We start from the raw sequence: 14,612 nt of genomic DNA on the forward strand, positions 1-14,612 counted from the left end.
ATTACCGGAATACACCTGATAATGTTTTAATTTATACAACCGTGATGCATTAAAAAAAAAAACTCTACAAAAAGCTCCCAGAAGATGAAAAGAAAACATGAAGCACAAGTATTACTTCAACTCAGTTAGCAATTCTTGGTGAAATGGGGTATCTTTCAAATTTATTTTAAGATACTGATAGTGAATAAAATAGTATGGTGGCAAGAGGCACGTAACAAGAACACATACAGTGATAGCTGAAACAGGATCACAGTTTACATAGGTGACAGCAGGCCGACCACTGAGAGCATTTTTCCAAGAAGAAAACAGCGAGAGCAGGAGCTCAGGAATTAAGCCCCACTGGCAAAATGACTTGGTGAGAAAAAGGAAGAAAAATGATGAAGTCACAAAGCAATGCACAAGAATAAAAGCAGACATATCAATCACTATGCAAACACTAAACAAATCTTTTCAACTAGGTGATGGTGACACTAAGCTTGTGTCTTAAATAGGATTCAAGTGAATCTTAAACATGACTGTACAACATGTGCTCAAATATTCTTATGGGTTATTTCTGAAGCATAAGAGTTTACAAGCAGTAGTTTTTAAAATATTGTATTACTTTTTCACTCTATAGGGATAGCAGAAAAGTGTATAAATACACACATACATATACACATACACACAGAGAAACATAGTCTTTGAAAACAGATACTCTCTTGATAACTTAAATGCTTGTCTATACTGATAGCATTGTATAAAGGTACTACCTACAAATATTTTACCATATAGTGGTCGATATATGTACTTGTAACTTAAATTAGATCCTGAAAGGATATAGATTGAAACGCTCTGATCCTGCAACATCTGTGGTCCTGTTGGACCATAGATGTTGCGGAACCAGATAGACCCTAGACCAGAGAGGACCAATCACACAGGTTCAGAATAGCTGGGAGTGGAGCCAATCTGGTGGGCTGGTAGGGAGCCTGGCTAGTGGGGCTTGCGGCCCATGATGCTGGGAGCAGAGCTTGGCAAGCAGGCCAGGGGCAGCATGCTGGTCAGGGCAGTGGCCAGGAGGAGAACCCGAGGAAAACCAGAGGCCTGACCAACCCCGGTCTCTCAGGTCCCAAGGGTGCAGTACCAAGGAGGTCCAGCCCGTAAAAGTTAATTTTTCATTAACTTTTGTATTTGTATCATGATTTTGTATTTGCTTACATGATATAACATGTACTGTCTGTATTCGTTTAATTTTTATGCTGAAACTTTTCCACAGTTCACCAACCTTTTAACTGTGCATTCATAAACATTACACTCATTTGTAAAACTGTCTGAATGCTTTTTTTCCCCCTTTTAAAAAAGTTTTATTGTTTGTATTATTGGGGTCTTTTCTGATCCATGTCAAATTGGGTTTAACTGACTATTAAAGACTAATCAGCTCTCTCAACAGAACTAGAATTGAATGAATGGCTTTATTTGCTTACATATTAACAGTTGCATCAAAGTCAGTGTTTAAGGCCACAGAAGATAATATATCATCAGGTCTGGCCTCCTGTATGTTGTAGGCTACCACACTACCACCCAAACACTAAACATAATACAATAATAAATACGTCCCACAGAAGAATAGTTGTGTGTCACAGTAAAGGACAAGTGCACCAGTGCCTAAGGCACCTGGGGCATAGGCGATGGATGAACACTCAGCTAGAGAAGGCAAGCCCCAGCCCTGTCCCTTCTGCAACCTGCCCACCCTTTTTCTCCCACTGGAGCTAACTTTGGTTCACAGAGGTTAGCTCCCACCCAAGCCACTGCCTCCAACCCCCTTAGTTTGCCCTCCTCCCAGGTGATGCAGCAGTTCCAGCTTTCCCAGCTGGAAGTCTAGGCAGCTACATCACAGCCACAAACTTCCCAGTTGGCAGAAGCTGGAGCAGTTTTAGGAGGGCAATGCCTTCCCTTGCCTGCAATACCTGCTGCCCATGTCTCTGGGATTGGGGTGAGGTGGAATAATTGGGATATATGTAGATAATCCTGGTAAGTGACCCACATGCTGCAGAGGAAGCCAAAAAACCTGCAAAATCACTGCCCATTTGATTCAAGGGAAAATTCCTTCCTCATGTCATGCTTGATCAGTTAAATCGTTAGCAAGTGAACCATCCAGCCAAGCATCCGAAAGAGATTGCTCAGTGTCACCTCAGACCCATAACCCTCCCAGTTCAGTATCCCAGCTCCAGCCAGAGATTCTATGAATTGATTTGGAAGATTACAGGATTACCAGATATGTTATACACCTTCAGCTACAGAAAACTTTAAAACTATCAGAGGAAACCAACAACAGCAATGTGCTTTAAAAGGGGAGGAGTCCTCTTTATACAGGCATCAGAACATCAGAATTCTTATGATCATATGTAGTCGAATATGCGTTTTTATCAAGTGAGTTGTGAAATTAAGCTAATTAATCCAGTCAGCAATAAAAAGGGGAAAAAATAAAGTTTGTATCCTTGTCAAATCTAATCACTACACTAATTCCAGCATTTAGCATTTCCACTTCCATGCTCACCTTTCCAGATGCTCCAATATTTCTTTAATATGCCATGTTATTGAATCCATGTTAAAAAAAAATCACATGCGCTTCACAGAAAAACATTTAAGTATTTATATGTAATTGATTTTTTCCTTTATAAAAAAAATATATTACTTATAAGCATGTCTTCTACCCAATGTTAGAATGACTACAGATGCATGAGTTACTTAACATTTGTTTCCTTTATCCTTTTAGGAGTTTCAAGTTCACTATGCATCCTCAACTATGCTTCCACCCCCCTATGCACACCCTCTTGCCTGTTTTCTATTCTATTTCTGTTATTCTGCAAACATCTCCTTAGATTACTAGATCCACTACCTGTCATATCCCAATATGATTAACATTTCCTCAAAATGACAAGATTTCAGATATTTGAAATGAAAACAGTCCTACAGGAAAACTGTTAATAACAATTTGCTTCTTATACAGTGTGTGAAACAGCAGATGGTCAATCAAGCAGAGAAAGTTCTAGAGAGAATGTGCTAGTGTAATAGCACATCCTAGTCAAATATAGCTGCTAGAGTTTAGAATATCAATGTATATTCATTAAGTTTAAATAGGACTAGATACATATTTTAAATAAGAACTTTATTGATCATGTATAAAATCTAATTTGGAAAGAAAATGGATAGCAAGACATTTTTGAGATGCAGCTGGATATATACATAATCATTTCAACAACAAGAGTTACTCAATTTTGGTTGGATATAAATCTGAAGAGCTTTCAAGTCTTAGGACACCATTAACAACCCTTGTTAATTCAATTCCTCAGTGTAATAAATTGAGCTAAATCCTTTATGATTTCATTTTATATGTTTATTTCAAACTTACCTCAAAGTGTGAAAAAATCTCTTCAAGCTACTAACTAATCCATGAACCAAAACACACACACAAAACAGACCCAATTCAGAAATGCATTGGTGACATTATTTGACTGAGTATCAATGACATTATTTGGCCTCAAGTATCTTCCGCAATGTGCTCTCTTTTGATTTAATTCTGACAAACTTGAAGACAACTGAAAACCCTTTCTGATTTTCTAAATTAGTAGTGGTAAGAATAAATCACAAGATTTTCTGTAACATAAAAACAAGTACATTTGGTTTTTTCTTACCCCGTCATCACTACTGACAGCTACTTACCTTAAACTATTTTCACCTCTGTCACCTTCCTTGTTTCATCTGAATGATGTGTGCACCTTTTTTATTTACATTCTACAGATAATAGCTGGACTTTATTTTGCTTAATCTGATCCACATTTAAATAAAGCAAGAAGATAAGGTGAAGTGCTTACCCAACTAGTTCCAGATCCTTGGGTTTTAGTAAACAATAACGATGAACCTTGTAATACTGCCCACGATGACATCCAGTTCTTCCTGCAATTAAAATTCTGACATTTATATGTTTGTAGATAAAGTGAAACTACCTCACTTTATCCATCACTGCTACAATGCTGAACTGAATGTTAGCAAAGTTAACTAAATACATACTCAGTGATACTACTATTATATTTGTGATGGGGAACTTGTTTTTTTTAATAGCTCCAAGCTGGCCTTCAAAGTGTAAATCAAACAGAGAACTCCTTAGTAGCTGAAGCTACCAGTTTCACTGGAAGAAACAGTGTATAATTATGACCTCAAAGATGCTAATTTGGCATGCCCAAGCTGCAAAATATTAGGTTGTGTCAAAGCATTGCATAATCATGAAACTGACTGATCACAGTACTTCATGCCTATACAATATACAAGTGTACCACATTTGATAGAATATACTAATTCTGTGTTTGGATTGAAAGAATGTATTGCGTTTACAATTCAGACAAATACAAGTCTGTTAGTTACCATTTCTGAACACCCATGAGGTGACAAATCCTGAGTAGTCCTGTCTTCTAGTCTTATTGCCTAAGTATGAAATAATAAATAACTTAGAAAGATAGGATGGTCATACTGCTTCTATTTAAGTAGAAGTTGAATAATCTAAATGGCTATCCTAAACCTAGCTGTATGATTTTTCATGGGTTTGTTTGGAACAAAAAATAAAATATTGAATGTGAGTCTAACCAAGACACTAACATTCAGAATACTCTACATTTTAAAATTAGAGTAAAGGAAAAGCTGATCTGAGGTAAATAAAAAATATTTTTACATTAATACAACATTTAAAACAAAAATAGGTAGAATTACAAAAGTTGTCTCATAACATCAGCCTGCCCATACTACAACATGCATATTTATTCCTTTTTATAATGTAAGTGGGCATCTGTGGCACTAAGCAAGGACTCACAGAAATTGGAGAAGACAACCATTACCAAGGCCAGAGGTAAGATGGAGCCAGTACTCTGTGGTATATCATACCAATACTGCTTTGGTGGCCTACTGGTTTCTTTAATATTTCTGCTTTCATTTTTTAAAAACGTTTAGTTTATAACTCTTCATATATATACACAAAATAATTGTGTAAAACAGAAGTATTCTCAACAAACGCTTTAGTGTTACCGATGCCACAGATGGATAAATTACTACTTTTAGAGCAGGCCTACCCTACAGTTGAGATTAGTGCACAGAGATCAATCAGCCAACAGCTGATTTAGCTGGTCTAGTAAAGACCAGCTTAATCAACCAGAGATCACTCTCCAATTGACCCCTATGCTTAACCCAGGCAAATGGGGTAAAGTAAGTTAACAGGAAAATTTCTCCCATTGAGTCACCATGGTGTAGATCACCCCCCATAAAAGTACGTTGACTCCAGCTACCGTTACTCACCTTATGTTGCATACCTTAGACTTCCTGAAGTAGTGTAGACATAGCCTAATTAATGTGAACTGCCTCACTCCTCTCCACTCCAACACTTAACTATTTCACAGCTAATCAATTTCATCCAACTTCAAACTAGCACTCCAACATAAAACCTTAGCAGATTGCACTCATATGCCTTTAGAGCACTGGTCCCCAATTCGGTGCCCACAGGTGCCATGGCGCCCGCCAGGGCATTTATGTGCACCTGCCTAGTGACCAGTGCTGGCTCGAGCCATTCTTGTGCTCCGGGCACCTGGCGCATGTGCGGTCCCTGCCCCGGGTGCACGGCGCATGCGCGGTGCCACCCCCGGCGCCCAGCAGCCCCAAAAGATTGGGGACCACTGCTTTAGAGCTATCAACAAATGAATACATGCTGGATCATTTAAGGTTATGTTTTAGAATGTAAATCTGATGACTGAGTATCTACTGCTTTTGAGTATCTATTGGAGATGGAAATTAAAGCCTTATGGAACAGTAGAGTGAGTTACTGACGGCTGCATGCAACAAGAAAGTGGAAATGCTAAATGCTCGGGTCTTTCCCTTTTAAGATATCCATCTCTTTAAGGTTTTGAGCAGATGCTGTCAATCTTCAATGCCACAAAATGTAGTTTTTGTTCATTAATTTCCTATGTATTTTTAAAGCATTTTGATGGACTTCAGTGAACAACTCCACAGCCAGGAATAACAAGAATTGTACCTGCTTGGGAATCAGAGGGAGAAAACTGATTTTCCAACACTCCTCCTGTGCTGACCCACCTGAAAATTGTGAGAAGCTATGGTATGCCTCCGTAACGTCTGTGTGTCTAACATTTTATCACCATTTAAAAAGTTAAGTACAACAAAAGCAGCCCTCTGTTTAGCAGTGACAGCATAACCTGTCAGCCAGAGGGAACTTTACTAAAGGAGTCACTTCCCTATGTGCACCAGGGCCTCTCATGGACTTCTAGACCTTGGATACAGCCAGATGCAGTTGCAGCAGATGGGGTGCATGTGCTTGTATTATACCAACAGATCTGTTTTTCCTCTCCATTCCCTGACATAATGAGGCATATTTAAACTTCAAACATTCCAATGCAAGACAGTTACAAGAGTGATGGCTACTATGTTGGCCAGCATAAAGGATTAAACCAATGACGGCCATAACTAAGAGCCTTTACAACTTATGCTCAAGAGTGACGGTCTTGAGCTGTCACAAACTCATTCTCCGTAGATTTGTTACAAAATGTGACAACACATTGACCAAGTAAGTTACACAAGAAGTTACACAAGTTACACAAAATGTGTGATAAATGACAAACATGCATTTAATGATTCACACAATTTTCCAATCACATTTAAAGTACAAAATCTACTTTTAAAGTGGTCTAATCACTGTGAGAGTCACACATAACCATTCCAATCCCCCACAGATAAGCAGCGGGATTTGTACTTCTTGACCTTTAAAGGTCAGGTTTACACTACATCAACTGGTCGATCTAAGCTATACAATTTGAGTTACTAGTAGCATAACTCAAATTAATGTAATTTAAATCTATTTATTGTATGATCCACACTGCACTGGGTCAATAGAAACTCTCCAGCTGACTCCCCTTAATCATCTCATTCTGGTGGAGTAGTGAAGTCAACAGGAGAGTGAGAAGCAGTCAATTTAGTAGGTACTACTAAATTGACACCCACTGGATTGACTGGAGCACCATCAATCCATCCTGTAGTGGAGACAAGCCCTCAGATACCTTACTACTAGAGCTACAGGAGTAATTTCTAATACCTCCATAGATCTGCTATTGGGGAGGACTTACCACTTTCCCAGTGGGTTATACAACTGGTTACTAAACAGCAGTAAATTGTTAATGATCAGGAATTCTGGAATCTATCCATAGCTCTGGGAAATGAATCTAGTTTTATAATGATTAGAGAGAAAATAACCAAAACAGGATTAGGTATCTTGAAAGTCAGAGTAGTACAGAAGATAAGATTGGGACTTCTCAGAGATCTAAGTTTTGTATTGGCAAGGATATTGTAAAAGAACTCTCTAATTTAAACAAACCAATTAGGGTGGGTGAATATCTGGCAGTTCTTCATTAACCGTCTTCTAGATTGGGGTTGAGGACTGTTGTCAATAAGGGTAGTGAATTGCACAGAAATTTACACTGTATTTAGAAACAGTGAGGTTTGAACTCCTATCTTCTCTTTTCCGGCTGAGGAAGCTTTCCTCTAGGCTATTATGATTAATTTGTTGTTAAATTACAGCTTGCCTTGGTGCACATTTTTCAGTATGGCTAAACAAATTATAAAATGCTTTTTGGATTAATGCTTCAAATATGAAACTGATACTTGAGGAATCAATAAAGGCAAAACAATGTGGCACAACAAAAGACATGTCCTAGAGATACTCTCGATTTCTTGCAAAAGGGGTACAAAGAAACATGAGACAATATAGTTGAAAAAAAAATGCTATAAGTGGTAATATTCTAAACATTCTTTTTGGATTATTTCATTTTTCAAACCATGAAAAATTCAAATAGTGCCATTTCAATGATATGTCTACAAAATAAATGGATTTTCTTCACACAGCGCACAGTCAACCTATGGAACTCCTTGCCAGAGGAGGTTGTGAAGACCAGGACTTTATCTAGTTCTTTCTTGAACCCTGATAAATTCATGAAGGTTAGGTCCATCAATACTTATTAGGTGGGATGGGTAGGAATAGTGTCCCTAGTCTCATCAGAGGCTGGAAATGGATGATAGGAGAGGGATCACTTGTTGACTACCTGCTCTGTTCACTCCCTCTGGGGCATCTGGCATTGGCCATTGTTCGAAGACATGATACTGGGCTAGATTGACCTTTGGTCTGATCCAGTATGGCCATTCTTATGTTCATGCTCTTAATTAAATTGCCAATGCCACACGTGATTAATAGCTTTCATCAGCATACTCCTTAATCAGTTTAATTGGAATTTGGAAATGCATAATTACAACAAAAACTAATTAGGTGAACTTGTGATTCAATTAATTGATGCAGCCTCAGATATCAAACCTAAATTAAATATGAATGTGCACTTTCAACTTAAAGCAAGATCTTATTCAAAACCCTGATATGCCATAATCTGTCTTGCCAGAAGTCTAGGACCTTTTAGTCTACCAAAAGAATCTCATGTTTAGTTTTGGGATAGGAAAATTGTCCAAAAGAGAAACTGAGGCAAATTTATGCAGAAGTGTTACAAATTCTATCCACAATAAAAAGGTGATAAAAACAGATTAAAAGTCCTGCTGTGAAAAAAATCCCAATATTTTCCAATGCATATTTACTTTGATAAATAGTAACACATAGAACTAGAAAAAAAGAACAAAGAAGATAAAATTAAGTGTAGACTTACCGAACTTTTTTCCCATTTTCTGTAATTTTTGTTACATTTAATAATCCATACTTCTCTTGACCCTGTAGGATGGTATAAGACATTACATGTATGAACAAGGGTCTCTATATTTCTATTAATTATTGCATTGACAATAAGAAATATTTTCACTGATATGACACTTGCAGAAGTTATATTATGTTTAAATATAATATAATTATACCAACTCTCAGGGTGGTTAAACACTGGAAAAAATTGCGTAGGGAGGTTGTGGAATCTCCACTGGAGATATTTAACAGCAGTTTGGATAGATGTCTATCAGGGATGATCTAGACAGTGGTTGGTCCTGCTGTGAGGGCAGGGGACTGGATTTGATCTTTCGAGGTCCCTTCCAGTTCTAGTTTTCTGTGATTCTATATGCATAGTGCTGAAAACAAGTTGACAATGGAAAGTTCTTTACCATTCAATAAGTGAGAAGCTGACCCTATTCAGGGTGCCATGTGCTCTGCTGCAAACTACTTTGACAATATGGTGCATCAGATTGAAAATTCATTTTAAATTAAGGTTTGTAAATGAAGGTAGCTCTAACACACTGATGACATAATGATGGCCTCTCAAAGTGATTGGGCTAATCACTATATTTTAGAGAGTTTGTCTGTTTGATCAAGAACTCTTCCCAAACGGTAAGAGCTAAGACCACTAAATTCAGTATACAGTTTCCTCTTATCATAACTTAAAGCAGCATAAGGGTTTGGTTGTACTAGGAAAATGGACCGCGCCAGGAATAGGATTCCTTTTAATAAAAATCAAACAGAAAAGAGAGAATCACCAAATCAAGTACAGTCCTGTACTCAAAAGGAAACAACAAAATGTTTTTTAAGTACATTAGAAGCAGGAAACCTGCTAAAAAGCTTTTGGGTCCCCTAGATGATCGAGCTATAAAAGGAGCAATCAAGGACGATAAAGCCATTGCGGAGAAACTAAATGATTTCTTTGCTTCAGTCTTCACGGCTGAGGACGTAGGGGAGATTCCTGAATCTGCACCGTCCTTTGTGGGTGATGAATCTGAGGAACTGTCCCGGATTGAAGTGTCATTAGAGGAGGTTTTGGAACAAATAGAAAAACTTAATGTTAACAAATCTCCGGGACCGGATGGCATTCATCCTGGGTTCTAAAAGAACTCAAATGGGAAATTGCTGAGCTATTATCTGTGGTTTGTAACCTATCCTTTAAATCGGCTTCCGTACCTAATGAGTGGAAGGTAGCCAACATGACACCAATATTTAAAAAGGGCTCTAGAGGCGATCCTGGCAATTACAGACCGGTAAGCCTAACTTCAGTACCGAGCAAATTAGTCGAAACAATAGTAAAGAATAAAATTGTGAAGCATGTAGAAGAACATAATTTGTTGGACAAAAGTCAACATGGCTTCTGTAAAGGGAAATCCTGTCTTACTAATCTGTTAGAGTTCTTTGAAGGGGTTAACAAACATGCGGACAAGGGGAATCCAGTTGATATAGTATAGTAGTGACAAGGTCCCTCACCAAAGGCTCTTGTGTAAATTACATGGCCATGGGATAAGAGGGAAGGTCCTTTCTTGGATTGAGAACTGGTTAAAAGACAGGAAACAAAGGGTAGGAATAAATGGTAAATTTTCAGATTGGAGAGGGGTAACTAGTGGTGTACCCCAAGGCTCAGTCCTGGGACCAATCCTTTTCAACTTATTCATAAATGATCTGGAGAAAGGGGTAAGCAGTGAGGTAGTAAAGTTTGCAGATGATACCAAACTGTTTAGGATAGTCAAGACAGAAGCAGACTGTGAGGGACTCCAAGAAGATCTCACCAAACTGAGTGATTGGGCAACAAAATGGCAAATGAAATTTAATGTGGATAAGTGTAAAGTAATGCACATTGGGAAAAACAACCCCAACTATACGTACAGTATGATGGGGGCTAATTTGGCTACGACAAATCAGGAAAGAGGTCTTGGAGTTATCGTGGACAGTTCTCTGAAAACTTCCACATAGAGTGCAGCGGCAGTCAAAAAGGCAAATAGGATGCTAGGAATTATTAGGAAAGGGATAGAAAATAAGACCCAGAATATCTTACTGCCCCTGTATAAAACTATGGTACGCCCACATCTTGAATACTGTGTACAGATGTGGCCTCCTCACCTCAAAAAAGATATTTTGGCCTTGGAAAGGGTTCAGAAAAGGGCAACTAAAATGATTAGGGGTTTGGAACGGGTCCCATATGAGGAGAGGCTAAAGAGACTGGGACTTTTCAGTTTAGAAAAGAGGAGACTGAGGGGGGATATGATAGAGGTCTATAAAATCATGAGTGGTGTGGAGAGGGCTGATAAAGAAAAGTTATTTATTAGTTCCCATAATAGAAGAACTAGAGGACACCAAATGAAATTAATGGGTAGCAGGTTTAAAACTAATAAAAGAAAGTTCTTCTTCACACAGCGTGTAGTCAACCTGTGGAACTCCTTGCCAGAGGAGGCTGTGAAGGCTAGGACTATAATAGAGTTTAAAGAGAAGCTGGATAAATTCATGGAGGTTAGGTCCATAAAAGGCTATTAGCCAGGGGATAAAATGGTGTCCTTGGCCTCTGTCAGAGGCTGGAGAGGGATGGCAGGAGACAAATCGCTTGATCATTGTCTTCGGTCCACCCTCTCTGGGGCACCTGGTGCTGGCCACTGTCGGCAGACAGGATACTGGGCTAGATGGACCTTTGGTCTGACCCAGTACGGCCGTTCTTATGTTCTTATGTCCTCAAAATTGACACAACTGAACAAATGTTGAAAGAGACTGAACCAAAATGAACCAAAAAAAGGATGAACCTGGAATAGGATTGCTTCTCAATAAAGCTTTCAGAAAAGAGCTAATACAGAGACATTTAGAGTAGTGTTCTGTTTTTCCACAGCTAAATCAATGCTTAACGTTTGAAAACTAGAAGACAATGTTATTGGAAGCCAAATTGAATACAGTCTCTTTTTCCTAAAAAACACAGCAAATAGGAGTCTATGGGAATGATGAAAAAAAATACACTCGATGGAATTCTCATTTTTAAAAAATTACTAAAATTCACTGCATAAATACATTATTTTTGAAAAATACAATAATTTCAAGAAGCATGTAATTTTTCTTTTATTTACAAAAAAACTGAGTTAAAGACCCGAGCAGCATCAAGTAAAATCTGCTAGCTGAAGATAAGTCAGCCTTAAAGATTAAAACTATGAATAGCTTTGCTATGCTCTGTGAATTAAAGCCCAAGAAATTAATTGGTCAGCACGGGTGTAAAGGCTGATTGACCACCCCATACAACAAAAAAGTGGTTTGTAGTTACCAGGGGATTAAATATTTCCCGATGTTATGAAGCATTAAGAACATATATAGCCAGGGGTCTCAAAATCCCAGTCTGAGCAGTTGCACAATCTAGCCCAGGAGTCTTGGCGGGGAGGAGAAAAGGGAGGAGGGATGGCCATTCCCATCCCCCAAAGTCCACCTCTTCTCACTATTGCCCTGTTCACCCCATGTACCCTTCCCTCAAGGATGCAGCTTTTGGAATTACCAGGCCTGGTATAAGGAGCAGGCAGAGCTTGCCATCCTCATTGCTCCCCCGGTGGCAGGAGCTGCAGGGAAGCAGAGTGCACTTGGCAGGCACATTTGCTCCATTGCGCTCTGCTTCCCCGTAGCTCCTGTCACTACAGGTAGCATGGGGTGGCCTGACTACCGCTTTTGCCCCGCACCAGGTCCCCCCCCCCAATAATCCATGGAGCCACATCTTCAGGAGACAGGGTGCCATGGGAGTGAGAAGGCAGAGTGGTGGTGTGAACAGGCAGGGCTTGAGTAACTGACAGTCCCACCTCCGGCAGGTTGAGTTTAAGACCCCATATACGGGCATATTTAGCAAATTATTGGATAAAAGGAAATTTTATATTTGTTCTGTTTCAGACTTGCAGAATAAAGTAATAAATATACATTCTGCTACTTCCTCCTTTCATGTATGTAGTTTATTTGTGGCCATGTCAGTTGCAGGATATTAGACAGACAAGATGGGTGAGGTAATAGCTTGTATTGGACCCACTTCTGTTGGCTTCAAACCACACCCAGTTCTTCCATAAACTCCAGGAAAAGAATCTCAGTGTTACAGCAAAATGCAAAGTGTAGTAAAAGTAGATGTAAGGGATAATTCAAGATATGGAGGCCTGTAAATACCTCTGCAGTCAGAATACAAAAAAGGGATTTAGTGGGTTACAAAACATTATAATAAGGCATAAATCCACAGCCTCTGTTCAATTCATTATTTTTAAATGTCTAGCAGAGGAATGAATTTAAGATCCTATGCTTGTCCTTTTTAAGTGTTGTGAAGGTTTTCTTGGGGGAAGAAAACTGATAGGTCAGATATACATGACTGCTTTGTGAAAAACATTCATCCATAGGTTACAGGGTATTTTGTCTTTTATCATTTGCCATATCTTTAGAGAGCACAGTGGTTGTCTGGCTTCACTCACAGTGTTATTGGGAGCATTTACTTTACTAGGTGAGCTAAAACACAGAATTCATATACCACTGGTTCTCAACCAGATGTATGTGTACCTCTGGATATATACTACTTGTGGTGTCCAAGAAGTTAATCCTGGTGTGGGAACGTTCAAGGGAGAGTTTAAAAGGATGGATGGTGGTTTGAAGTTGTGGCTGAAATCTATGAGAGAATTTAAGCTACATATTCAGAGTATGAAAATATCACCAATGACATTTTAATGGATGTTTAATGGATATTTTTAATAAAAAAATGGTTCAATGAAAAATTTCAGGACTGTTTGGGAAGTAGCATTTTCTTTGTAGTGTGCCCTTTGCTATCTGAAAAAATCATGATGACCATCTGCATCATCTGCACTCTCCATGCAAACCTTAAAGCTTCAATACTAATAAAAAGAAGAGAATGCACACTACTGTCTTCCATTAGGCTCCCATAATTTCTCTTTCGCAAGATACCAATGGTAACAGGAAGATCAGAAATAACAGTTGTAATTATTACAGTTTACTAGCAATTGCCAAGTACTTCATGGCTTTGATCTGTCAAAGTCAGCTAAACAAAAGTAGTGGAGATTTCTCTTTGAAAGTAATTTACTCTACAATCAAGTGCTAACTAAACACTTTGGAAAAAAATCAGCTGAAAGAAAAATCTTTCTATCCCTCTCATGGACATTATGAAGGTATTATTGTTTGAATAACCTATAAGTATGTTACAAATCTCAAACAGCAGGCATAAGAGATACTGAAACCTATTTTAAGGGAAAAACCATGCAACATTTGCTTTTCCCACATTTATTGGACAGTCTAAATCCTAATGCAGGTAATTTTTAACGTTGTTTCAGAAGCATTTGCAAGCCAACAGATGAAATTCTGTAACTTTTTTTTAATCACCATTACTTTGTGTAAAATCACAAGCAGACATGCTGTTTTACACTATCTAGTACACCTGTTGCCTAGCATCTGCATGTCTGTTGTGAGAACTTGTATACTGACTGTGGCTTGATGCTTTGGCGACGAAGGAGAGGACTCATTTTCCAGACAGTTGGGCTTTGAAGCAGCTGAATATTCCTACAAGAAAAATAAATGCAAGCAGTTATTATCTTTCCTACAATAATATTCTAAATATTGTCAGTCCTGGAAAGAATAATCATAGATTTTACAATCTCAGTTCTGAACCATGAACAGTATACTAAAGTATTGATCTCATGTGTTTACTCAGCAGGAGCTCCTACAAGATTTACAGAATCCATACAGAGTTAATGTGCACCTGTTCACTGAAAAGGAATAGTAACACCATTTTCACTATTCTGTATGGCTACGTCTACACTGGCCGCCTATTACGAAATAGGCATGCTAATGT

General features: G+C 38.5%; 1 protein-coding gene across 11 annotated transcripts in view; it reads right to left on the reverse strand.

The window, feature by feature from the left end:
- The window catches only part of ARHGAP12 (Rho GTPase activating protein 12), a 142,472-nt gene that overhangs the window by 30,502 nt on the left and 97,358 nt on the right, over positions 1-14,612 (reverse strand). For 7 of the 11 annotated variants that reach the window (XM_075922649.1, XM_075922650.1, XM_075922658.1 and 4 more), the window contains 4 exons: positions 14,246-14,320; positions 8,730-8,791; positions 3,852-3,933; positions 229-351 (listed from right to left, as the gene is read on the reverse strand). In XM_075922649.1, coding sequence (XP_075778764.1) covers positions 229-351; positions 3,852-3,933; positions 8,730-8,791; positions 14,246-14,320 — 342 coding nt within the window. The remainder of the gene's footprint in view (positions 1-228; positions 352-3,851; positions 3,934-8,729; positions 8,792-14,245; positions 14,321-14,612) is intronic. The other 4 variants (XM_075922653.1, XM_075922657.1, XM_075922652.1 and 1 more) reach the window with 1 other exon arrangement.

The sequence above is a fragment of the Pelodiscus sinensis genome, chromosome 2 (genome assembly GCF_049634645.1).
Source record: "Pelodiscus sinensis isolate JC-2024 chromosome 2, ASM4963464v1, whole genome shotgun sequence".
In the NCBI taxonomy this organism is placed as follows: domain Eukaryota; kingdom Metazoa; phylum Chordata; order Testudines; family Trionychidae; genus Pelodiscus; species Pelodiscus sinensis.